The sequence below is a fragment of the Falco biarmicus genome, chromosome 17, assembly GCF_023638135.1.
Source record: "Falco biarmicus isolate bFalBia1 chromosome 17, bFalBia1.pri, whole genome shotgun sequence".
Classification (NCBI taxonomy): Eukaryota; Metazoa; Chordata; class Aves; order Falconiformes; family Falconidae; genus Falco; species Falco biarmicus.
The window spans coordinates 3,373,431-3,397,196 of record NC_079304.1 but is presented as its reverse complement, the minus strand read 5'-3'; the positions used below and the strand labels follow the sequence as shown (position 1 = coordinate 3,397,196).

At 63.3% G+C, this 23,766-nt stretch overlaps 4 protein-coding genes across 4 annotated transcripts; 1 reads left to right on the top strand and 3 right to left on the bottom strand.

Annotated features, from left to right (window-relative positions):
- Nucleotides 1-6,504: 6,504 nt before the first annotated feature.
- On the bottom strand, nucleotides 6,505-11,037 carry DHX58 (DExH-box helicase 58). Its single transcript, XM_056362476.1, is given in 13 exon segments — nucleotides 6,505-7,125; nucleotides 7,412-7,508; nucleotides 7,759-7,949; nucleotides 8,264-8,425; nucleotides 8,674-8,823; nucleotides 8,939-9,195; nucleotides 9,282-9,464; nucleotides 9,552-9,678; nucleotides 9,941-10,057; nucleotides 10,265-10,309; nucleotides 10,311-10,456; nucleotides 10,543-10,744; nucleotides 10,824-11,037. Coding segments are annotated over 13 exon segments (2,025 nt in total). The 5' UTR covers nucleotides 10,992-11,037; the 3' UTR covers nucleotides 6,505-6,945.
- A 292-nt stretch (nucleotides 11,038-11,329) lies between these two features.
- KAT2A (lysine acetyltransferase 2A) lies at nucleotides 11,330-18,599 on the bottom strand. Its single transcript, XM_056362475.1, has 18 exons — nucleotides 18,051-18,599; nucleotides 17,103-17,226; nucleotides 16,834-16,979; nucleotides 16,371-16,460; nucleotides 16,078-16,259; nucleotides 15,598-15,789; nucleotides 15,393-15,499; nucleotides 15,141-15,248; nucleotides 14,919-15,055; nucleotides 14,576-14,784; nucleotides 14,370-14,496; nucleotides 13,977-14,087; nucleotides 13,752-13,895; nucleotides 13,502-13,616; nucleotides 13,356-13,392; nucleotides 13,169-13,232; nucleotides 12,875-12,959; nucleotides 11,330-12,643 (listed from the first exon to the last, which is right to left on the bottom strand). The coding sequence occupies exons 1-18, from the start codon at nucleotides 18,288-18,290 to the stop codon at nucleotides 12,450-12,452; spliced, it is 2,412 nt and encodes an 803-aa protein (XP_056218450.1). The 5' UTR covers nucleotides 18,291-18,599; the 3' UTR covers nucleotides 11,330-12,449.
- A 594-nt stretch (nucleotides 18,600-19,193) lies between these two features.
- LOC130160084 (heat shock protein 30C-like) lies at nucleotides 19,194-20,343 on the bottom strand. The gene has a single exon (XM_056362319.1). The coding sequence runs from the start codon at nucleotides 19,944-19,946 to the stop codon at nucleotides 19,338-19,340; it is 609 nt and encodes a 202-aa protein (XP_056218294.1). The 5' UTR covers nucleotides 19,947-20,343; the 3' UTR covers nucleotides 19,194-19,337.
- A 374-nt stretch (nucleotides 20,344-20,717) lies between these two features.
- On the top strand, nucleotides 20,718-21,793 carry LOC130160375 (heat shock protein beta-11-like). The gene has a single exon (XM_056362763.1). The coding sequence runs from the start codon at nucleotides 20,842-20,844 to the stop codon at nucleotides 21,646-21,648; it is 807 nt and encodes a 268-aa protein (XP_056218738.1). The 5' UTR covers nucleotides 20,718-20,841; the 3' UTR covers nucleotides 21,649-21,793.
- The last annotated feature ends 1,973 nt before the right edge of the window (nucleotides 21,794-23,766 follow it).

The window sequence follows — 23,766 nt, the reverse complement described above, 5'->3', positions numbered from 1 at the left end:
CCTCCTTGGCAGCTGCAGGCTGCTGGGCTCCCACACCTCCCAGCACTGCTGCGGCCTCACCGGCACCGTCCCACCACCTTCCCTGGCAGCAGAGGGGGAAACTGAGGCACGCTGAGGCAAAACTCAGGTGGTCACCAAGCAAAAGCAGGGGCTATCCCATCCTGTCCCGCTCCCAGGGCAGGAGGTTTAGGTGCAAGGTGGATCTTTCCTCAAGCTGGAAGATCCCAGGCAGCCAGATCCCCCCAGCACCCAGCCCTGGTGGTCTAGAAACCAGAAAGCTTGGCTTTTTCCTGGAAACCCCTGGATGCTTCCCTGGAAGCCCTGAATGCTCCAGCCCCTCCATGGGGGCTTTGGGGATGGGTGGAAGGCACAGCCCAACCTGACCGAGGGGCTGCAACATCCCACTGCACCAGGGAGGGTACCCAACATCGAAGAACTTCCATGAACATGCACGTGGTGCCACACAGGATGGGAAGGAAAAGCAGCTTCTTGCTCTCTCCCACCACCACCACCATGCCCTGTTTGGGTAACAGCAGAGAAACTGTGAAAGGGAAACAAACCACCGAACAAAATTCATCCGCCAAAATAACCACGGCTGCAGGAGGAGAAACAGCCGGGTGCCATGCGAGGCGGGGTGTGATGGACTGGGGGCACCCGGCGGTGAAAGAGGGCTGGGTAGCAGCGCTGGGGATGTCTCTGCAGTTGGCTGGGGCAACAGGCACGCCAGGATGAGGCTTTCCCAAGGCTGGGCATCCTGCGCTGCCCACCAAGGGGCAGGGAGAGGGGCAGAGCCAGCGCTGACCGCAGAGCGCGGCAAGGAGCCGCACGGCGTGTTGGCAGCTGCACATTAAGTGTGACGGGTTTCTGACAGATCCAATTATAAAGCCAGGTCTCAGCAGAATTGCAGCCCCGAGATTTAGCGCATGAAATTTTGTTTGGGAATTTTCCGATATTGCAGCTTGTGCCACGAGTCCCCGCGGGCACCAGGCTGTGCCAGCACCCATCAGGTCATCCCTGGGTCTCAAGCCCACCATGCTGCACCCCCTCCCTTCCCTGCATCCAGCCGATGCACAGCCCAAATGCAGAGAGTCATCTAAAAAATGGCAAGAATGAGAGAGGCAACACTATGGCAGCACAGAAGAGGGGGATACCCACAGCCTCCCCGAGCCTCTGCCTGACGGAGACGTGCCCTGGCCTCGGCCCCGGCTGCCACATGCCAGGATTGTCCCTGTCCCTGCCCAGCCCCAGGGACAGTGGGGCTGGGATCACACACGGGCTACAGGCTGTAAATCACTCGGGCTTCCAGTAGCTGAGGATCTGCTCAGCCTTTCGCCGCACAGCCCTAGGATGGTATTTTTAGCCTGGCTTCCTAGAAAAAGCAAGATGGGCACGTGCAGGGCAGCATCTGCCTGGGCATCAGCACCTGCCCAGGACCTTTCAGCTGATTTCAGCCGATCAACCAGTCTTAGGCCTAGGGGGTTCCCTGGAGCATCCCGAAAAGCAGCGAGCCCAGAGGGGTCCCCACTGGTGAGGGGACAAGGCGGTTTGGCCGCGGGGCTGTGGCTTGGGGGAGGCAGCTGCAGGGAGAGGAGCTGAGTTGCATCTGCGCTGCTGCCAGGGAGCAGCCGTGGGGTTCTTTGAGTCCCGTCTCGAGTCGGAGAGAAGCTGGAGCCCATTGCTGGAGGAGAGAGAGATACGTGGCAAATCCATCTCAGGAATAACTCCCAACAGCATCTCCCCTCCTGGGCAGGAGAGGCCCCCGCACCAGCTCAGACCTGGAACCTCGGATGCCACAGGGGGAGATCTCTGCAGGGTTCCTTGGCCTTCTGATGAGGAATCCAATGACTGTGCCCCCCTCATTGCAGCCTCACGGCAGCCCACCCACGGCTGCTGAACCTCCCACTCTTCCCCAGGGCAATGCTTCTGCAGGCAGAGTGATGCTGCGCCCCCCGGGCACCGGCCCGCAACTGGTCCCATCCTCCTCAGCTGACTGGGGACTCGGCTGCCCTGGAAATGCTCCTCAGATGAAAGCAGCCGAATAACCTCCAGGGACCGAGGAGATTTGGGCCAAAGAGGACACGGGGATGAGAGGCTGGCAGTTCCCCTGCGGCGCTTTGCTCTGAAGAGACTTCGAGTCTCTGTGCCAAGCACAGGGCTGGCTGCTCTGCCCCTGCCCCCAGAGCCGGGCGAGTTCTTTTTATCAAACACACAGCCTGGATTAGAGGGTTTGTTTTACTTTTTCTCTAGCAGCTGAGAGGGCAGCGCTGTGCCATGGTGCTGACAGAGGACCCTGTGCTCGCAGGTGGAGAGGAAGCCTGGGATGAAGGCTGGCTAGTCTGCAGCACCGCAGCCACCGGCTCAGAGCCACAGCACTGTTCCCTGACTCCAGAACCCGGGAGCTGTTGGGATGGCTCCGGAACCTGGGAGCTGTTGGGAAGACAGATTTGCTTTCACACCTGCAAAGCTGTTCCATCCTCTGCCGTCCACAGCTGAGCCCAGGCTGGCAGGAGCAGCAGGCAGGAAGGTGCTGGGGGGGCTCGGTGGCTGCCTGGGTGCTGGGAGCATCCCCCTCTCCAGCCCCGGCTTCTGTGCCCTCCGTGGGGGCATCCGATGAGCAGCTGCATCCCCTGCCCCAGCCCAGCGGATCAGCCCGGGCACACACACACACCTCACAGCTGGGCAACGGCTTGGTCTGATCCAGCACCCAGCACCCCGGGGCTGCAGCGGTTTACATGAGTGCCACCCAGCAGGGTCACCTCCCCAAGCCCCCTGGGACCAGCCCCTGGTCTTGGCATCCCCATCATGGTGCCGGTGGGGGACCATGCACGGCAGAGGCAGGGTTGCCCCCGCAATGCCCTGGGCACGTGCCTCTCTGTGCCGCTGGCACGGCTGGCATCGCCCAGCCACATGCCAGGGAGCTTTTTTAGCCTAAGCAGAATAAAACCAGAGTGATTATATTTCCTGTCTCCCTGCTCAGGGCGGGAGGGAAATTGTTTGATGCTAATCCCCTTGTTTAATCCACCAGCAACCTGACATGCTAACAGTCAAGATTAACTCCCGAATGGTTAGACATGCAGCTGTTGGTGGCGGGGACGGTGGAGCAGAACAAGACGAGGACGTCCCCATGCGCTTTTTGGGCTCCTACGCGCTCCCAGCAGCAGAGGAGGGGGGGACTTAGGAGCAGCGTGGAGAGAGGGTTTTTGGTTTTCAGGATCGAGTTCCTCCGTGACGAGCAGTTTTCACCAGGCTGGAATTTCCCCTGGTACAGAAAGGGAGGCTCCAGCTGTCCCGGGAAAGGTCACCTCAGGGGCTGACTTGCTTCCAGGCTCTGGCAGAGCTACCATGCGACAGCAAGATTTTTAGATGTGCCTGGGAAGCAAAATTCAGGCCCCCATCCCCCATGATGCCACCGGCCTCATCCTGCTGCTGCCTCAGCCGGTGTCCACGCAGGGCCAGAGCTACAGGGGCAGGATGGAGCCAGCCCCCCCAGGGCAGGACCCCCAGCCCAGGGGAACTGGGATCCAGCCAGGGCATCACTTTGAGACAGGTGCCCCAAGGATCCTGCTCCAGCTGCTCTGCGCCCTCCTTGCTGCAGACCTGTACCTGACTTGGAGTTTCAATTTGTCTGACTTGATCTCCAAGCCCTCGGTTCTTACTATTCCTCTCTCAGTTAAAGAGCCCTTTAATACCCAGCGGTTTTCTCCCTGGGAAGGTACTTGCACACTGTAATCAAGTCACATCTCAGGCTACTTTTCGATAAGCTAAACAGATTGAGCTAGAAGTCTCTGCTAAACACCCAGCCTCAGGAAAGGGCCAACCTGAGGTGCTGCCAAGCAGCCTGGAGCTTTCAGCTCTTCAGCTGGTGCATTGGAAGGTGAATTGTTGCTTTCTGATGCACAGATGAGAAATGAAATGGGCTGTATGAAAATAAGTTGTTGCGCTGCCCTTGCTTTGGTCCGTGAGCACACACGGCTGCCGGAGGCACGAGGGGTGCTGGGTCCTGGGGCTGTGCCCATCTCCACACCAAGTCCTGGCTTGGAAGCCTGTGGGAAGCTGGTGGAAAACTGAGCAGGTGGAAAACACCTTCGCCGCACTTTCGCCAACAAAACTTGCCGCAGCAGCTGTTTGCTGCGGGGCTAATGATGCCTGTCTCCACATACAGGCAGGGAGTTATGACGGCCGGGAACGTAAGTGCTTTGGGGAGCTGAGATAAGCAAAGATGCTCCAAGCCACAGGCTTAAATCCAGAGGTTATTGACAAGGGATGTGTCAGTGCACAAGAACCAGGCCAGCAGCCCGGCTACTGAAAGGGCAATTGGAGTGAAGTGGGGCTTCAGGCTTGTTTAATCCCAGGACAAGCCTGCCTGGCACTGCCTGAAGGGTCAGGTACATCTGTCTCCATCCGTGGGGGCACGGCCACGCTGTGCTGCAGGGAGGAGGGAGCGGGGTGGCACAGGGCAGGGTGCAGCCCCCTCGGGGGGACCCGGGCTGTGCAAGGAGTGGGGGGAGTAGGGGGCCCCCCAGCTGGGGGTCTGACCCACAGCAGGAGGAAGAGCGGTGCCAAGAGAAGACACTGTGCTGGGGGCGAGCCTGCCAGGAGTGGGCTGGGGCTGCGCTCGGGCAGCTCCACGACACACAGACCTGGTCAAACATGGACTTTCAGCCTCCCTGAGCCCCTGGGGCTCCAAAGCCAGTTTATCAGCACACGCCAGACCTGATCGATGCGGGAGTGACCTGAATGGCTGATCAGAGGGGAGCAGCCACTGCCTCTGCCCTGGTCTGAGGGATGCAGCGACAACACGCACTTGGAGAAGGCTGCCCTGGCAGCCAGGGTGGACTAACGGGGGTCACAGGAATGCACAGCCCTCACACACCCTCACACAGGCTGGCCTGGCCATGAGCAGCCTGGGGACTCAGCCACACGAGTCTGGCTCTGAAGGACGCTGGCTCTGAAGGACGCTGGCCAAGGTCGCAGCACTGAGAGCTGCAGCTCAGCTGCTCCCTGCCGCCAGACCCAAGGTGACCGAGCCCCCGGGAAGGAGAAGCCAGATGGGCTGGCGTTAAAGCAGGGATGCAGAGGGAGGAACAAGCAGAGGCTGGATGCAGACCCATTTGCAAAAACCCACAGAGTCCCACAGAGTGCTGTTCTCCTGGCCCTGTACCCCACAGGGTCAGGCTCAAAAATGGGCAAGTTTGGGTCAATATTGCAGAAATTCTGGTTTGGGGCACCAAAGCGGACAGCCAGGTCCATCTAGGCTGGTGAGAGGTCGCACCACCCAGTGCTGCAGGCACCCACGAGTTCACGCACAGCCTGGATTCTCCCAGCACAAACCAGGGCAATTTGAGCTTAGCAAAACGCTCTGGGGTCCCTGCAGGAGGGATCCTGCCTGGGGAGAGGTTGGAGAAGCCATCCCAGCCCGCAGAGAGCTACAAATAACTCAAACGGCCTCATTACCCAGTTTTTGATGAACAAGAGTTTGGTTGGATGTTTTCCCCGGGGGATAATCACCTGAAACTGGGCTACGCCTCATTAGGGCAGAAGATGCTGCTCCAAAGCCAGGCAGGAGTGGCAGGGGGCTCCCAGCCCAGGGTCCCCGCCGGCAGCATCCCCAGCCCCGGGCCCGGAGGCTGGTGACCCCTGTGCCCTCGCCTGCAGCCCCCGCTGCGAGCCGCCCCTCGCCCGCCGCGGGAGCTCCTGGCGCCCACCGGGAGCACGGAGGGACCGCGAACCCCCCCGCCCCGAGCCACCGCGTTGCTTACCGGAGCGGGAGACCCCCGGGCTGGCACCCACACGCGTGGCCGGGTCCCGCGGGGAGGGGGCACGCACGGAGCGGCGGGTGCGAGCGCCGCAGCCCCCCGCCCGGCACGGGCTGAGCATCCCCCCCGCCCGTGGACGGCCCCCTCGGGGCCCGCTGCCCCGCGCCCCCCGCCCGCGGCTCCCCGGGCATCGCCCGTTGCCCGCAGCCGGGCCGGGGCTTCCCTCTAGCGACCGGCGGCGGGAGAGCACGGCGGGGCCGGGGCTGCAGCACCCCCGCCGGGCCGCAGGGACGCCGAGCCCCCCGCCCCGACCCCCCCGGCCCCGAGCTCTGGGGGCCCCGCCGCTCCCTCAGCATCCCCGGCTCGAAGGGGCCCGGCGAGCCCAGCGCGCCCGGGGTGGCCCCAGCTGAGCCCCGCGGGGACCCCCCAGCTGCCGGGGCAGGGACCCCCGGGCATTTCTGCCAAGGTCAAACCCACCCGCAGCTCCATGCGAGTCCTGCAGGACTGAGCCGCCCCGGAGGCGCTAGGGCTCATTCTGCGCCCCAGGGAGGTTTGGTCTCGGGTGGGTCCACTGTGTGCAGCCACCCGGGGCACCCACAGGTGCCTCCCCGGGGACCCCTGCGCTGCCACGGTGGGCGGTGGGGTCTGGCTCTCCCGCAGGCAATGGGGGGGTCGGGCTGGGTGCAAGGGCTGTCCCAGACGGAGCCCACCGGCTCTCACAAGTGAAGCTGCCGACACTTCCCCCAGCCCCAGCGCACACCCGTTTTTAATAGAGGGACATCGGGAGCACAAAGCGGACCAGAGGCTGCCGGAGAAACGCTGGGCCATGTCCTGAGCCCCTGTGAAATGGCTGGTTCTCCTGGCAGGGTTGTGGAGACACCCCCCGTGCCCCACAGTGCTGGAGGGCAGGAGGGGGAACGCAGCGCCATGGGGAGCAGCTGCCAGCAGGGAAAGATTGCCAGTGCTTTCCCATCCCAGTGTCTCATCCTGCCTGCATGGGTGCAGCAAAGCCTCCCCCTGCAGTTGCAGCTGTAGCAAGGGATGTGCTGCAGCAGATCAGTCCAGCGAGGAACAAGGGAGCACTGACTGCATGAGCCTGGAGGGAAGGTCCCACGCCGAGGGCGATGGGAAGGGTCCTGCTGTCCCAGAAAGCGGCCTGGGAATAGTCGTCTTCTGAGCAGAGTCTGTGCTACAAGAGCTGGCCGTGGATGCTAGAGCAGTACTCCACATAGTCAAACTCCTTGACGGGGAATGTCACACTGCTCCACTTCTTGTACTTCTTCTTCTCAGCCGGCGTCTCCACCACGAAGTTTTTGATGGAGAGGATGGGCAGCTTCACCTGCCGGTAGATCATCTCCATTCCCCACTCCTGTGTGGGCAGGGAGGGGACAGTCACGCAGCCTGCAGCGCAGCAGCCCCAGGCTGCAGGGCCACACAGCCCTGGGATGGAGGCAGCTCCTTGCTGCCAGGTCACATCCCCTTCGGAGACAGCTGCCCGTGTCCACGTCCTGCATGTGCAGCAGGCACGTCACACGGGCACGTGTCAAAGGGACATACAGCTCCATCCCTCAGCCAGGAGCTGGGGAACAAGGCACAGCCCCTCCTGTCCCTCCAGTTCCAACTGGGCTGCAGCCACGGGGGGTTGCCACACTCACCTGGCTGCACTCACTGCACATGATGCGACAGCCGGGCTCCCAGTCTTTGAAAGCCCGCTGGAACTGTATTTTCCCAGAGGAAACTCTGTAATACAACCTGCAAGGAACCGAAAGACACTCTAAGGACAATGGTCCAGGGGACAGAAATAGGGCAGCACATGTGCTCCCATAGTCACAAAGTCCACAAATCCCCCACGATCTCCCTGGACCACTGTCCCCAAGAAAAAGCTGGCAGCAAGCTGCTGCCACCCCCTGCCCGTCCTGGGGGGAAAGTGGGGCAGCTCATGCAAGCGATGCCTGCCAGCTGGTCTGCACTCGCTCGCCCCCCGCCAGCGCCCAGCTCCTACCCGAAGTTGGGGTTGATGTTAACGTGGTGCATGCCCTCCACGGTGCGGATGTCGCTGCCGCGGCACACTGCCATGTTGCAGTTGACGCAGTAGAGGTAAACAGCGTCCGGGTCGTGCAGCTGCCTCCTCTCACTGATCCTGGCTTCCTTCATTAGCCAGCTGGCAACAGCAATTCGCTGCAGCTCGCTGATCTGCAGAGGGCCCGGAGGGGGAGGGCAGAGGTCAGGGCAGGGCTACGGGCACAGACAGATGGCAGGCATGGCAAGACACACAGCCACAGAGAGATGCACCGTCCCAGAGAGTGCAAGCTGCGTGGCAGGACAGACAGGACAGGGTGGGCACACGCTGCCCTGTGCACCTGATGCTACCCCCTCCCAGGAGCCGGTGCTGCTCCAAGGGGAGAGCAGGCAGCCAAAACCAGGGCGCAGAAGGCAGTGCCCAAGCATCAGACGCGGGCAGCAGCTGCCTGGCCCTCCTGGTGCCCAGGGCAGCACCCAGCGCTCACCTTGAGGCGGTACTCCTGCTCAGGCATGGCTTGCACTGCTCTGATGGCCCTCTCCATGAGCTCCACGAGGTCCTCGTTGAGCAGCTCACGGAAGACCTCTCTGCTGTTGGCTTTGGCGAGGACGGAGTAGACACTGTTCTCGGCACGGGCACGGCCCCGGGCCTGCAGCAGAAGTGCCAAATGCTGCAGTCAGCAGAGGAGGGACATGGCTGGCCCCCCCTGCCTCCACCGCACCACCCGTGGGGATGGATCCACCCTGTGCACTCCTCCGTGCCTTGCCAAGGAGATGCTCTGCCAGGGGCTGGGTTCACCCCCAGGGAGCTGCCAGCAGCTGTGGGATGCGACTGTGTCCCATCCTGGTGGCTTTGGGGCATCTGGGCAGAGTGGCCAGAGGGAGCCCAGGCAGGTACCTGCATCATGGCGATCTCATTGGTCATCAGCCCATAGCGAACCACGATGTTGCACTCAGGGATATCCAGGCCCTCCTCAGCCACGCTGGTGGAGAAGAGCAGGTTGAGGGCTCCCTTGCGGAACAGGTTGATCACATCCTGCTGCTCGTTCTGGGGGAAGAGGAGGGAGATGCTTCAGCAGCTGCGCAGGGCTCCGAGCCCCGGGGCAGCACCCACAAAGCGTGCGGAGAAGGGTCGGTCCAGCTCCATCCCACCCTCCACTCACCTGCGTCATGTGCCTGGTCTGGTTGCTGTAGCCGGCGCCGGTGAGGACAGCGGCCCTGATGTGCTGCCCGCAGAGCGCGGCCGTGTCCTGCAGCCAGCTGAGCAGGCTGTGGGCACTCTGCCGGGTCTTGGTGAAGACGATGCCGCGAGAAGTTCCCAGGGGTTGGAAATGTTCCTGCAGGATCTCCTCCAGCTTGCCCAGCCTGGGGTTCTCATAGCGCTGGTCCCCAGCGAGCGCCCGCAGGGTCGCCCTGTTCTCTGTGCAGGCAAGCGGGGTGTCATGGGGGCCCCCCACCCCCTGAATGCAGCCAGCACCGACCCCCCCGCCCAGGCCCCTCTGTTACCCTCAAACAGTGCAGTGAGGAACTGTTCGGTGGGGTCCTTGGTGTCCCTCTCGGTGGCATAGAACTGCTGGAGGCACTGGAAGGCGTCGATCATCCGCACCGTGTCGTTGATCAGCAACGCGTCGTTGTACTTGCGCAAGTGCAGTGCACACACCCGCATCTTGCGACAAAAGGTCTCGGCGCCTGGCAAGGGCCGGGTGTGCCATGGTCACGGCATGTCCCCGTGGCTGCCAGCTCTGCCCTGCTGCACCCGCCCTGCCGCCTCCTCACCTCTCTTCTCCAGCTCCACGATGTGCTGCTCGTAAATCTGCGTGCCGAAGTCCTGAGGCAGGCCAGGCATCTCCATGTACTGCTGGATCTGCTCCATCATCTCCTTCAGCTGCTCACCAAAGGGGTCCTGGGAGCAGAGAGGGGCTCAGGACCCGAGGAACTGGAAACACTGTTCTGCATGGTCTCGGAGGCACAGCCCAGAGTGCCTGGGCTGGGGTTGGGGGCTTGTTTGCGTGGCAGCACCCAGATGGTTATTGGATCCCTCTGCACCAAAGCTCTGGATCAACCAATTCCTCGCACTGGCATGAGCTAAGCAGACAGGGGGACGCAGCCCCCCAGCTCAGCAGGGCTTGGGGGTCTCGTCTTCCAGCCCCTACAGCTGCCCTCACCTGCGCTCTCTCTTGGCACAGGTCATACTGCTTCGTGGGCTGGGGGACGTGGCTCTGCAGGTGCTGCGCCTCCTCCTGCGCCGACGCGATTTTCTCAACGTCCAGGTTAGCGCAGATCTGAGGGCGAGACCCCACTTCCAGCCCTGAGCCCGGCAGCCCAGGGTGACACGGTGCTCGCTGGCAGCCCCGTAAATTTAGGGACATCTGCCCTGGGCCACCCAGCTTATCAACACCCACCCCGAGGAACACCCTGCTACACCCAGGGGAAGCTGTGCCAGGTCGCTGTGCCCTGTCTTGGCACAGGATGGGGGGCACAGGACCCACCTGCAGGATGTGCTCTACAGCCCCCTCAAAGGAGGTTGCCCCCCCCGGTGCCAGGGGATGCCGTCAGTCCCAGGACCTGTGGCAGATCCTGCTGCCCACTGAGCTTGCGCTGGAGATAATTCAGCATGATTTTGTTGTAGACGGCTTCCTTCTGCGTGTGGTGACACTCGTCTATCACCAGCAGTGAGAAATCTGCACCGGGTGAGAGAGGGGAGCGAGGTGAGCCCCCCAGCCCAGCCCAGCCGTGGGGAGAGCGTCGCCTGGGGTCCTGTGCCCACCTGTCAGCTCCACGTGCATGTCCTCCTCCTCGCTGACCAGCGCGTTGTGCAGGATCTGGGCCGTGCAGATGACAACGTCGCTCTGCTTCACCATGCAGGCGAAGAAGGACTTCTGGCTGCTGTCCCCACTGATGGCCGTCACCCTGAAGGTGTCCTGCAGCGCATGGAACTCCTTCTTGGCGTGCTGGTCCACCAGATGCACCTGCGCGCAAGAGACCCCCCTGCTCAGCACCAGCCCAGCACCACAACCCAGTGATCCCCAGGGCAGGGTTGGGGGGCACCTTGTTGACCAGCACGGCCACCCTGCCGCCCACCCGGCTCTCCAGGTGCTGCTGGCAGACGTAGACGGCGGCGCGGGTCTTGCCGGCACCCGTGGGCAGCCAGATGATGGTGTTGCAGCCCCCAAGGGCCGGGGCCACCGCTTCCAGCTGGTACCCCCGCAGCTCCATCCCTGCCGGCCGCAGCTGGGAAACGAAACTGGGGGCGGCGCATCCCGCTGGAGCCCCAGCCAGGGGGGGCCCCGCCGGCCGCGCTGCCAGCCCGAGCCCAGCCGCTCGTGAACCCCCCTCCGGGAGCCCCAGCCACGGGCAGAAACCGAAACAGAAACCGGGGAGCTCCCACAGCCGCCCCACTGCAGCACCCCCCAACCCCGCTCCCCAGCCCCCCCAGTTCAGCCCAGTACGCCCAGCCCGGGGGCTCTCCACTCCGAGCTGCTCCTGTCCCTCTCCCTTGCCTCAAACACCCCCCACAACCCAGGCTGCAGGGCCAGACTCCAGGATGCAGCTAGGTCTGCACAAGGACATTTATTTAAAAAAAAAAAAGAAAAAAAAAAAAAAAGACAACGTACAACAAAAAAAAAAAAACAACCCAGAAAACAAAACAAAACCAACAGTCAAGTGGAATGGGTGGCAGAGATGTGTGGAGGGGGCTGGTCCCACCCCAGTGAGCCACAGAGCATCACCAGTGCCCACCCAGTGATGACAGCAGGGGGAGGACGGGGCAAGGCAGCAAGGGACCAAGCGAGAGTGGGGGACAAACCAATGCTGGGGCCAGGCGCTCCCCAGCCCAGCACCCAAGGGGTATGGCAACACGGCTCACGAGGCGCAAGGAGAGGGCAGGGGGGGGAAGGTGGTGGGCAGGAGCCATCCCTGCACCCCAGTGCAGAGGCTGGCTACCGGCTGGGGCAGAGCAGGGGGTGCAGGGACCACGGCAGCGCCAGGCACCCCACAGCCCCAGCAGCCAGGGCTGCCAGCACCCCCCCAACCCCTGGCCACGCAAGGGGCAGGCCTGGCTGGCAGCAGGAGCAGGCAGAGCTGCCCTCACGGGGAGGGAAGAGCTGATAGAGGCAGCAGGAGCTGGGGGGTGCAAGGGCAGAGCACCCCCTCCCAAGCAGGACCCTGGACGACAAGCAGCATCCCTGCCCCCAGCCCGGGGCGGGCAGGGCTGAGCCCTGCCGTACATTCAATACGAGGGGCAGAAGCTGCCTGTGTGTGGACGGGAGAAGAAAACCAAAGCACTTGTGTGCCCCTGCCCCATCACCGAGAGCCAGGGCAGAAGGCACGACCCTGGGGAGGAGAGAAGCGCCGGTGCTGGGCAGGGTGGGGGTCCCAGCCCCCTGGGAGAGGCAGGAACTCAACGCTGCCCCTGCCCTGGGCAGATCCTGATGAGGTGGCTCCAGCCCCGCTGCTAACAGCCCCCAGGACAGACAGCCAACAGCTCGGGGATAAGAGCACCAGGCACCCCCCAGCCCCCTCGCCCCCCCAGAAGGAAGGGCCAGCTCCCCCAGGCTGCTCAGCAGCAATAACCCCTCCAGCAGCCCCTGCCCATGCAGCAGGGCTGGGTCCCACAGGCAGCCCCGTCCCTCCCGTGGTGGGGCTGGTGGCCAAGGCGGGTCCAGGCCAGCTCCCCTACTTGTCGATGAGCCCCCCCTCCTTGAGCTTGAAGTAGAAGAACTTCTCCAGGGTGTTGGCACACTTGCAGTAGTCGCTGTCAGGCGGGTTGTACTCGCGGCAGTTGGTGATGATGCGCTGCAGGTCGGCGATGAACAGCTTCTTGGTGACGTAGTAGCGGTTCTTCAGGCGCTCTGTCATGGTCTTCAGGTCTGGGGGTGGGGAAGGGTCAGGTTCCCCAAGCCTCTGCACCCCCCCAGCCATGGAACTGGACACCAAGGGTCCTGGCTCATCCCTCTCTCTTCTGGACTGCCCCAGGGCTCCCAGCACCCCATCATCCCAACCATGACTCTCCAGCAGACCCTGTGATGGGGGGTTGGGGGGGGGTGTCGTCAGCCCTCTCCCCACCATCCTGCCCCGGGGGTCTGGGCACAACCACCTACCGATGGGGAAGCGGATGATTTCGTAGTAATCCGGCGCCTCCGACTTCTTCACAGGCTCCATGAAGGGCCACGCGCTGGGGTGGGTCTGGGGAGAGGGTGGGGGGCCGGTTACAGGAGAAAGCACACGCAGCACCTGCCTGCAGCAGCACAGAGGAGTCCTGCTCCCCCTGCGCCTGGGTCACCCCTCTGCCCCCCCAAGGGCAGAGCCCAGGACAGCCTGGCCCAGGGGAAGCAGCTCCGAGAGCTGTCAGGGGGATGGGCACCGCAGAGCAGAGGGTCCCCTCCTGCCCGCACCTTGATCTGGGCCAGGAGGTTCTTCAGGGTGTTGTAGAGCTGGTCCGGGTCCTTCAGCTCTTTTCTGCAGGACAAAACCATCAGCCCAAGGGTGGGCAGCCTCTCCCCATCCCCACCTCCCCATCCCAGACCAGGAGTGAGGAGCAGCCTGAGCCGAGCCCCATCCATCCCACCACGCAGCACTCACCCCTTCTCCTTCCCCAGTGGTTTCCATCCCGTTTCTCCTGGAAGACAAGCATCAACATCACCACAGCTGCCCCAGGCCCGCGGGCGAGGGAGGACGGAGCCCTCCTGCCTGCCAGCCCCTCCCCAGCAGAAGCCGGGGGGACTCACGGATGCCGGGGACGCTCTCGATGGGGATCTGCCGCACGCCCTCCTTGAAGCAGGTCAGGCCGGGATAGACCTTGCGGATCTGCGCTTGCTTCCTCTCTATCAGCTTCTTGATGATCTGCAGTGGGAAGGGGGGGTTGGAAGCAGGGAGGTGAGCAGGGACTGCAGGATGCTCCGGACCCCTCCCCTGCCTTCGGGGGGCAGCTGGCAGGGGCCAGAGCAGGCAGAGCACCCCCCCACCCACCCACTGTACCTCCTTCTGCTTCTTGATGATGTGGGAGAGCTCAGTGTAGGGGATGCGGGGGTTCAGCTCACACTCCATCAGGGTCGCCCCCTCGTAGTCCTTGATATAGCCCAGGTAGCGGCTCTTGGGGACCTTGATGTCCTTGGAAAAGCCCTAGAAGGGAGGGGGCAGGTGGGAGGGGGCTGACAGGCAGGGGGGGGGGCGATAGGAGCTGCCCTGGAGGAAGGAGCCCACCTGCTTCTTGAAGTAGCCAATGGCGTACTCATCCGCGTAGGTGAGGAAGTAGAGGATGTTGTGCTTGATGTGGTACTCCTTCAGGTGGTTCATCAGGTGCGTCCCGTAGCCCTGGGGAAGCCACCGTGAGACAGGGACCCCCCCCAATGCCCCCCAGGCAGCCCAAGTCGGCACACGTGACCCCCTCCCACCCACTGACACAGGCAGCTGCTCGGGGCTGGCCAGCGCTGAGTGGGTCCGGCTACCCAAGGGGCTGGGACACCCCTGGGTCCTCCCAGCTACAGTGAGACCATCCTGCCCCCAAGAGCCCCCACCCACCACCCTGCAGCCACGATGCTGGGCTGCCAGGGACCCCCACGGCCATGACCACCACCCACCTCCCCACACTCTCACCTTCACTTGCTCGTTGGATGTGACGGCACAGAAGACTATCTCCGTGAAGCCCTGGGTGGGGAACATGCGGAAGCAGATCCCCCCGATCACTCGGCCGTCCTTGATCAGTGCCAGGGTCTTGTGCTTCCTGCCAGAACCGTGGCCAAGGGTGAGAGGGGAGCCCCCCCACACCGTGTCCCTGTCCCCCATGCCCCCCAGCCACGCACGGGTCAAAGACAAGGCGAGTGATGTACTCCTTGGGCATGCGTGGTAGCTGGTGTGAGAAGACGTTCTGCAAGCCCACCAGCCACATCAGGATCTTCTTGTTGGACTTCTGTGAGAGCGAGTTGCCGATGACATGGAACTCGATGATGCCGCGGCGCTCCTCCAGCCGAGCCGTCTCATCCCGCGCCGCGTTTGCCGACAGCAGGCTGGTCTGGGGCGGGGAGTGCAGGGGGGTTGACTGGCACATACCCACCGTGGGGGAAGCCCAGCCAGGGGCACATGAGGAAAGCAGCTCTGCGGGCCCTGGAAAGCACCGATGCCACCTCAGCATCCCCCACCCCATACCTCGGGGCCCAGCATGGCAGCAGGGTCCGTGATGGTCAGCATCACCTCGTTCACCAGCTCCATGGGGATGTCTCCCATGACACGGATCCGCTTGGCATCTTCCAGTGTCAGGCTCTCGGGCAGCTTCCGCTTCTCCCCTGGGGAGCACAGCAGCACATCCAGCACCGGGAGGGACCAAGGGAGGTCCCAGTTTCCCCAGTGCCAGGCTCACACCGGCCCTACCTGGCAGGGGCTCTGGGGTGCTGGCATCCATGCTCGCAGCAGAGCTGCTGTTGCTGAGCTTCTTGCTGAAGAGTGGAGTGGTGGGCACTGTAACGGTGCTGACCGCAGCTGGAAGAGACCAGTGGTGCCCGTGACTGCCAGGAAGCAGCTCATCACACTGCGACAGCCCAGCCACCAGCCAAGGCTCACCCACACCTCAGTCCTTCACCCTACAGCTCCCTGAAAGCTGGGGGGTGCTGCTCCCTGAGATACCTGGGCGAGACACCAGCTGGGCACCCTCTGCGGCTGGCACGGTGAAATCAGCCTCCCAGATCGGAGAGTTCTCGCCATAGATCTCCTCCTCCAGCATGGACAGGAACCTGGCAGGGGGCAGCACAGCAGCCACACTCGGTGGGCGAGTGCCCCGAGGGAGGAGAGCCTCCCCAGTGATGCAGCTATCCCCGCACTGGGTACCTACTTGGGGAAGTGGGTGAGAATCAGTGTCCGCTTCTCCGGCACCAGCTTGTCCTTCTCCACCCGGAACTTCTCCAGCAGCTGCCGGCGGGTGACCGTAAAGATGGACTTGAGGAGGCTGCGCCCAAAGACGTGGGTGGTCTCGTAGCGGGGAAGGCTGTCACAGCTCTGCGGAACATGGCAGTAGCACAGCCACCTAGGAGATAAGGATGCACTCCAGTATCAGGGCTGGGACCAGCAACCCCAGAGCATCCGCATCCCGCCTGGGACAACACTGCTGGAAGCAGAGAGGAAGAGGGCAAGCATGGGGGGGTCACGGCTGATGTTATTTGGAAGCAGTCTCCCCAGCGGACATCTGCTCTCATAACAAACCAGCAACCCAGGAGAGGTGGGGAGAGGAGAAGACCCTGGGAGTCAGGGTCAGCCCGGTGCAGGGGCGGGCAGACCCCCATGCTGTCTGGCTCAGACCCCCTCCCACTCTCACCTTGTGTAGTTGACCTTGTAGGTGGCCACATCATCGTTCTGCGAGCGCTGCCGGAACTGGGACGGTGTCTCCAGCTTCCAGTAGTTGAGGCAGAGCAGGAACATCTTGGAGAGCTCGTACATGGTTTGCCGCTCCTTGGGTGGCAAGTGGCTGAACTTGTACTGGACGAAGTTCAGGACTCCCTGGGGAGAGGAAGGGGCAATGGAGGGGCACCTGACCCTTCAGCACTGCCCCTCAAAGGGGGAGGGGGCCATACAAGAGCAGCAAAACACAGGACAAGTCAGCAGCCTCACCTGTTCGATGTTTGGTTTCTCAAAGGGGGGGCTCCCCAGGGACCCCTCGACCACAGGCTGGCTCATCTGCAGGATGCACTTCCGCAGGAGCTGCGAGACACCGTCGGACACGGTTACTGGAGTCCCAAGGACCAGGCACACAGTGAGGACCAGGTTACTGGAGTCCCGTAACCAGGCACACAGCGAGCGGTGGAGGCTGCAGAGGGCAGCCGTGGGGCTGTGCTCATTTACACAGCCAGGAAGGTGCAGGCGTCCACCTCAGCCTGTTCCTTCCCTGGAAACCTTCCTCCCAGGGGAATTCGAGGCCGGGAGAGCAGTCGCTCCCAGGACAGGGTAAGCGTTCCAGCTCTCTGGCTGGGCTGGTGGGCTGGCTGCCAGCGGAGCAGACAGAGGACGAGCAGTGGGACAGCAGCCCCTGCCCTGCAGCATCGCGGTGCAGAGACGTGCCCAGCCCCAGACGCACCTTGAACAGGTAGAAATACACCTGCTTGGTGTCTGTGTCCTCCTCCTTGTGCACCGACATAAAGAGGTTTTCCACATCCACCACCATGCCCAGCAACCGGTTGATCTCCTCCTCCGAAACGTTCTCCAGGTGGGACACATGGTCCGCTGCAGCAGAGAGACAACCACACCACAGTGAGACTGGAGGGGTCAGCATCACCACCCCTCCCTGGGGGAGGGGGGTTCCTGGGGCAGGGGGCGGTGGTCCCAGGTGCCCCATGGTGGTGTTACCCAGCGCATGGCTGCAGCTCCGGCAGGGCTCGCTCAGGTTGGTCACCGGCTGCTGCAGGTCCATGCGGGGGGCAGTGGGAGGGTTGGGGTTCTTCCAGCCGTTGCACTTGCAGGCGTCATTGGCCTGGGATGAGGGATGGCAGAGGCCGTCACGCAGCGGCCCACGCATTGCCTCATGCCAAGGCTGCCACCTTCTCTGGCCAAACAATTCCCCCCACGAGTCGCCTCTGCCTGTCCCACCCATCCCAGTTTATCCACCCCAGCTTTCCCCAGCACCCATCCTGCATAAACCTGCACCCTAACACTCTCACAGTTCCCCTGCATGCAGCCCCAGGATCCTGCATCCCAGGCTCATGGATGTCCTTGCATCTCCCTTACACAACGCAGCACTCCTCCTGCACCCCCACCCATGCACAGCCTAGCATCTCCTTCCTGTACCCCATGCACAGCTCAGCACCCCCATCCTGCACCCCCTGCACATCCTCGCACCCCACTCCTGCATCCCCCACCCATGCACATCCTCGCACCCCACTCCTGCATCCCCCACCCATGCACATCCTCGCACCCCACTCCTGCATCCCCCACCCATGCACATCCTCGCACCCCACTCCTGCATCCCCCACCCATGCACATCCTCGCACCCCACTCCTGCATCCCCCACCCATGCACATCCTCACACCCCACTCCTGCATCCCCCCACCCATGCACATCCATGCACCCCCCGCACCCCACTCCTGCACCCTCACCCATGCACATGCTTGCACCCCCCTCCTGCGCCCTGCTCCTGCACCCCTCCACCAATGCGCACCCTCGTACCTCCCTCCTGCACCCCCACTCATACACAGCCTTGCACCCTCCTCCTGCACCCCTGCCCATGCACCCACACCCACGCACATCCTTGTACCCCCCCGCACCTCGCCCATGCAGGGCCCGGTGCCCCCAGCCCACCTTGCAGGCCGAGAAGACCCCCAGCTTCTCCAGCTTCTTGCCGCGGGGGAACCCGCGCACCTGCGCCTTGCGCTGGCTCGCCCGCTGCTGCTGGCTCAGCCCGGGCCGCGCCGGGTCGCTGGTCCCCGCTCCCCCCGCCGCCGCCCCCGCCGCTCCGCTCCCCGCCCCGCCGCTCCCCGCCGCCGCCGCCCCCGGAGCCGGCGGGGGCCGCCCGGGCTGCGCGGCCTCCGGCTCCGCCATGCCGGGCCCGGCGTGCGCCCCGCGCTCACTGCGCCTGCGCGCCAGGCACGCCGGGATCGGTAGTCCGTAGCGGCGGGGGGGTGGGTCCGGTGCTCCCGGGGCCGGATCTAGCCGCCTGCAGCCCCGAGCGGGAGCGGAACTCCCACCGAGGCCGCGGGCGGCGTGAACCCGCCACGGAGAGATCGAGGTCCGGGCTCCACGGGGACCAACCACCCCGAGAGCCCCTCGCGGGGCCGTGCCGGCGGCGCGGGGCCATCGCTGCCTAGAGAAGTTCCCCCCTCCGGTACCGCAACCGGTACCGTGCCCGGTTCGGCGGTGCTCGGCGCGGGGAGGCGCGCCTCTCCGCCGCAGCCTCTGCCAAATATGGCGCGAGGCCCCGCCTTTTTCGCCAAATGTGGCGTGAAGCCCCGCCCAGTCCGGCACGATCACCTCCGCTGTGTGCTGTGGGCCCGCCCCCTCCTGCCCATTTATGGGAGGCCACGCCCACTTGCCGCCGAAGGGCCGCGGAGAAGAGCGCAGCGCCTGGAAGGTGCGAGCAATGGAGGGGGCGGCACGGCACGGCACGGCACGGGTACCGCACGGGAGTGTGCCAGCACCATCCCGAAAATGGGTGTCTGGGGGCCAAAGGCTGCCTCGGGAGCTCGGGGCCCCCTCAGGAGGATGCTGGGGGTCCCCTCGGGGGGATGCTCGGTGCCCCCCCGGGGGGATGCTCAGCACAGTGCATGTGCTGCAGCCCCTCAGCCAACCTCCTCTGCCACGGCTGGGCTGGGGGAGCTGCCAGGGACCTGCCCCCTGCCAGCACAGCCCGGCTCCCCGGGCTGCCATCGTCCTGCAGGGGCACAGCCAGCAGCATGGCAAGCACAGGGGGCCAGGCGAGACCAGCAAACACAGAAACCGTGCAAATAAAAGTCAGGAATATTTATTACATATCAAAAAAGCTACATATTTTGTGCAGAAACTCCCCTCACCGGGCCAGCGCGCAGCCCCGCTCTGCGGCCAGCAGCTGCCCTGGCAGCCGGGCTCAGCCCGGCCCCGTGCCGCTCCCCATCACGCCTTGGCCCGCTCGGCTCCGTCGTCGGTGCTGGCTGTCGGCTGGGCCACTGCTGGCCCCATCTGGATGGGCACGTTCCTCTCCGGGGCGGCCGGCAGGGCCAGCTTGGGGGCCTCGATGCGGAGCTGCCCCTCCTTGGACAGGGAGCAGGTCAGCGCCTCGGCGTCCACCTCCTCGGGCACGTCCCACTCCCGCTTCAGCACCTCGTACTTGTAGGAGAAGGAGCCCTTCTCATCCGTGCTCTGCGACTCCTTCTGCCCCACCAGCACCACCTTCCTGCCCACCACCTTCACCGACAGCTGCTCGGGCGTAAAGTCCTTCACGTCCTGGCAGACGGAGAAGCCCTCACTGGAGCCCTGGGTCAGGGCTGCGCTGGTGCTCGGGGCTCGCTCCGCAGCGATGCTGAGTCGGCTGGGGCTGCTCCCACTGCTCAGGAACTGCTCGAAGCTGCTCATGAACTCCCGAGCCCTCTCCATCTCCAGCCGCAGCTCCCGCTCCAGCTCAGCGAAGAGGGTGCCTGGATGTGGCCAGAGAGTGCGGATGGGTCCCAGCCATGGGAACAGCGAGCTGGACGTGGGCGGCATGAAGTGCAGGCGGCAAAGCATCTCTGCTGGTGTGTGCTCCCGGTGTGCGCTGCGGCTCTGCTCTGTGCAGGGACTGGAGCGGTGCTGAGCCGGGGCTGGGGAGCGGCAGGTTTTATCCTCCCTTGCCCAGGGGTGTGCCCCTTCCAGAACGCTCTCTCCCCACGCACCCTCCTGGAGCCATCGCCTATTTTTGAGAGACTGATCATCCACCAGCCAAAATAGCAGCGCCTGCTTCTGGGGACGCGTCACATGCCGCAAATAGGGAGCTGCGGTCACCGCTGGGAGCTCATGTTTCTGCAGAGCCACCGTGATGTAGCAACGCCTGCGGGACCCCCAGCCGGGGGTCAGCAAAGCCCTCCCTGGCCCCTGCGCCCGGGGGCTCGGCAGGCTGCAGGTCACGCTGTGCCAGCAGTGTAAGGATGGTGCCACCTTATAAACAATGTGTTCATACGTCACCCGCTGCCAGATGCCTCTCGCACTTTCCAGCCCCCCCACCCCCCCCCACCCCCCCCACATCGCTGAGGCTGGCCGCTATCCCATCCTGGCCCGTCAGCACCTCGCCTGTGCACCCTGCCTGGGGAGGGGACCACGGGCTGGGTTCTGGTGTCCCTCCAGCAGCTGAGGGGCCTGAAAAGGGGGCAGGGGGCAGAGGGGGTCTCCTGCCTACAGGTAGGGAGGGAACAGGCCACAGGCAAGGCAGGGGAAGGCAGGGAGGAGCCCAGCCCCGCTGCCTGCCTGGGAAGCAGAAAGGCCACAGATTTTTGGCAGGGGTGTCTCAGGCATCCCGTTCGGAGCCTGAGGTGATGCTGCTAATTATAAGCCAGGAGAGCAGAGCTGCAAGACTAAGGGCGAAGGTATGCCGGGCACGACGTAAGAGGTGCCTCTCCTCATGGATGAGTAAGAAGAATGAGCTGGAATGGGCTGGAAAGAGCTGAACTCTTCGCCAGAGGATGACGTGCTGTACAGGATGAGGCCACTCCTCCCGGGAAGGGGAATAAAAGCCACAGGCGGCAGTGCCGAGGCAGAGTGTTCCCAGCTCACTGGAGACGGGACAGCAGCAGCAGCAGCAGCAGCAGCAGCAGCAGCAGCAGCAGCAGCAGCAGCAGCAGCAGCAGCAACAGCAGCAACAGCAGCAGAGATGCTTTGCCGCATGCACCTCGCACCATTTGCCTCCAGCTCCCTGGCCAGCCGCCTGGGCACAGTGAGGACCCTCTGGCCGCACGCAGAGACCATCTTCACTGAGCTGCAGCAGGAGATGGAGAAAGCTCGGGAGTTCATGAGCAGCTTCGAGCAGCTCCTGAGCAGCCAAGGAGCCGCTGTCATGGAGCGAGCCCCGAGCACCAGCACGACCCTGACCCAGGGCTCCGGCGAGGGCTTCTCCGTCTGCCAAGACGTCAAGAACTTCGCTCCCGAGCAGCTGTCGGTGAAGGTGGTGGGCAGGAAGGTGGTGCTGGTGGGGCAGAAGGAGACGCAGAACGTCGATGAGAAGGGCTCCTTCTCCTACAAGTACGAGGTGCTGAAGCGGGAGTGGGACGTGCCCGAGGAGGTGGACGCCGAGGCGCTGACCTGCTCCCTGTCCAAGGAGGGGCAGCTCCGCATCGAGGCCCCCAAGCTGGCCCTGCCGGCCGCCCCGGAGAGGAACGTGCCCATCCAGGTCAGCCCCGCAGCCCCGCAGCCTGGACCAGCCTCCGAGGATGGAGCCGCCAACAAAGCCCGGGTGTAATGGGAAGGGAACCAACGGCCCACGGCGGGACCAGTACAGACAGCAGCAAGTCTCGGGTTTTAGCCCAAACAAGCTCCATCAGCGATGATGTCATTTTTTTCACTAAACTGGAATGTTTTTGTATTCAATAAAAATACTTTTGCATAGAACCTGCTTGTGCTCTCTTGGTGTTGACTGATGGGAAGGCTGGGCCCTGGTCTCAGCTCTTGATGCCAGAGGATCTGGATGCACAGAGAGGGAAGAACCTCCCCTGCTGCCTCAGGGCAGCACAGAATGGGGCCCACCACGGACCCAGAGGGAGGGAAGGGAACTGTGAGCACTGCTGCTTTGGGGGGGGGGATGCAGGAATCTGCCAAGTGGGGAGAGGCAGCCCCACTCACCTGCAGGGAGCAGAGGCAGCTCCCTCCTCATGCTGACAGCATCTGCACCAGCTCCACAGCCCCTCACTCGGTGGCCAGTGCTGCTGAATGGGAAGACAGCTTGGCTGGGTGTAGGGTGCCCCACTTCCCCCCCACCCACCCTGAAAAGGGGCTGCTGGAGCCCCCTGTGAGATCCCAGCAGCACAGAGGGTGGAAGCCCATTCCCAGGCATCTTGTAACCACCCGCGCTCAGGTCCGGGCAGGCAGCAGGTATGCAGGCAGGCACGCCTGTTTGTGCTAAAGCTGCTGGGAGCTCAGACAGCCCTTCCCCACAGCAAGGTGGCATCTGCTCCACAAAGCCCTGCTGCACACCTCTGCAGCTAGCCACAGGTCCCCAGCCACGAGCCCCCCGAGCTCAGCAGCATGAGACACCACTTAGGACATCACAGGCTCCTTCACAGCGACGGAGAGCCAGTCCTGGAAGGAGCCAGAAATGAAGCCATCAACCAAGAACCAAGGAAAAGAAGCCAGCAGATGGCAACAGCATCTTGCGTTGTGTTCACAAGATTGTTCAGATTTGGGATTAGGGAAGCGCTTCTCCAACAGGTCTGTTCCTTGCTGCCTGCAGAAACCAGCAGCACCAGTCCAAACCACACCAGAAGCAATGAGACCTGGGACGCCCCACAGAGGTCCCAAGCTCCTCTTGCACACAAGCTCCTTGCAGGCAACGGAGACAAGCAGCACCCGCTGCACACCAGGCGAGCTGATCCCACCTGAGGCCACCACAGCCCATGCTCCAGCCAGATGTCAGGAACTCAGTCACCAAACCACTCAAGCCCCTTCCTGCTTCCAGGATTTTAAGAAAATCCAGCATGAGCAAAAGGCACCAAGACCCCAGATAGAGGATGAAGCCCGCATGAGCCAAGGCTGTTCACACAGACAACTTTATTTGCAGCTACTCAGCAGAGCTTTCAGAGCCCCAACCCTGCAAGCCACGGGCAAGCCCAGCCCAGGGACAATCGCACAGCGGGCGTAGCTGTGCCCCCCCGCAGAGCTCCAGCAGCAGCCACGCAGCTGAGGAGAGGCAGCAGGCTCAAGAACCAGCACATCACAACCTTCAAGCTCTCCCAAGCACATCTGGTGCCGGCCCAGCAGCACACGTGGTAGAGCTGCAAGGGGGTGGCTCCGCATTCCACACTGACTCCAGGTCTCACCCATGGGTGTAAGGATCTAATTAGTCCATGCAGCAGTGACAGGAGAGAAGCATCTTTCAACATCATCACCCTCCAGGGACAGAGGCATTTTATTCATTAATACTTGAGCAGAGTATTCCCAAGCCTGTCCAGCCGAGCTCCTCTGCATACTGGTCCCCCAGCTCTTCCCAACCTGCACCGTAGATGGCTCCCCTAGAATATTCAGCAACAAGTAATTCCCCTATTTGCCTCAAGCTTCCTCACATGCAGCTACGCAGCACACCACAAGCTTACCAAGCCACCTGCAGCATCGCTGTAAGGAGTTCCTGCCCCTTGAGGAGCTGCAGGACTCGGGCAGAGGGCCAAGGGCAAGCAGTTCCAGGCACCTCCCTGCCCCGGGAAGGAAGGTCACATCTCCCTGCAAAAGAGCTGGGTGTTGTACACACCACAAGCAGCCTAGCACATCTCTACCTCCGGCACCGCTGTTACATTTTGGCCCGCTCCCCTTCTGGTTTGAGCTGATTAAGAAACATGAACATTGTTGATTATGATAGGTTTATAAAAAT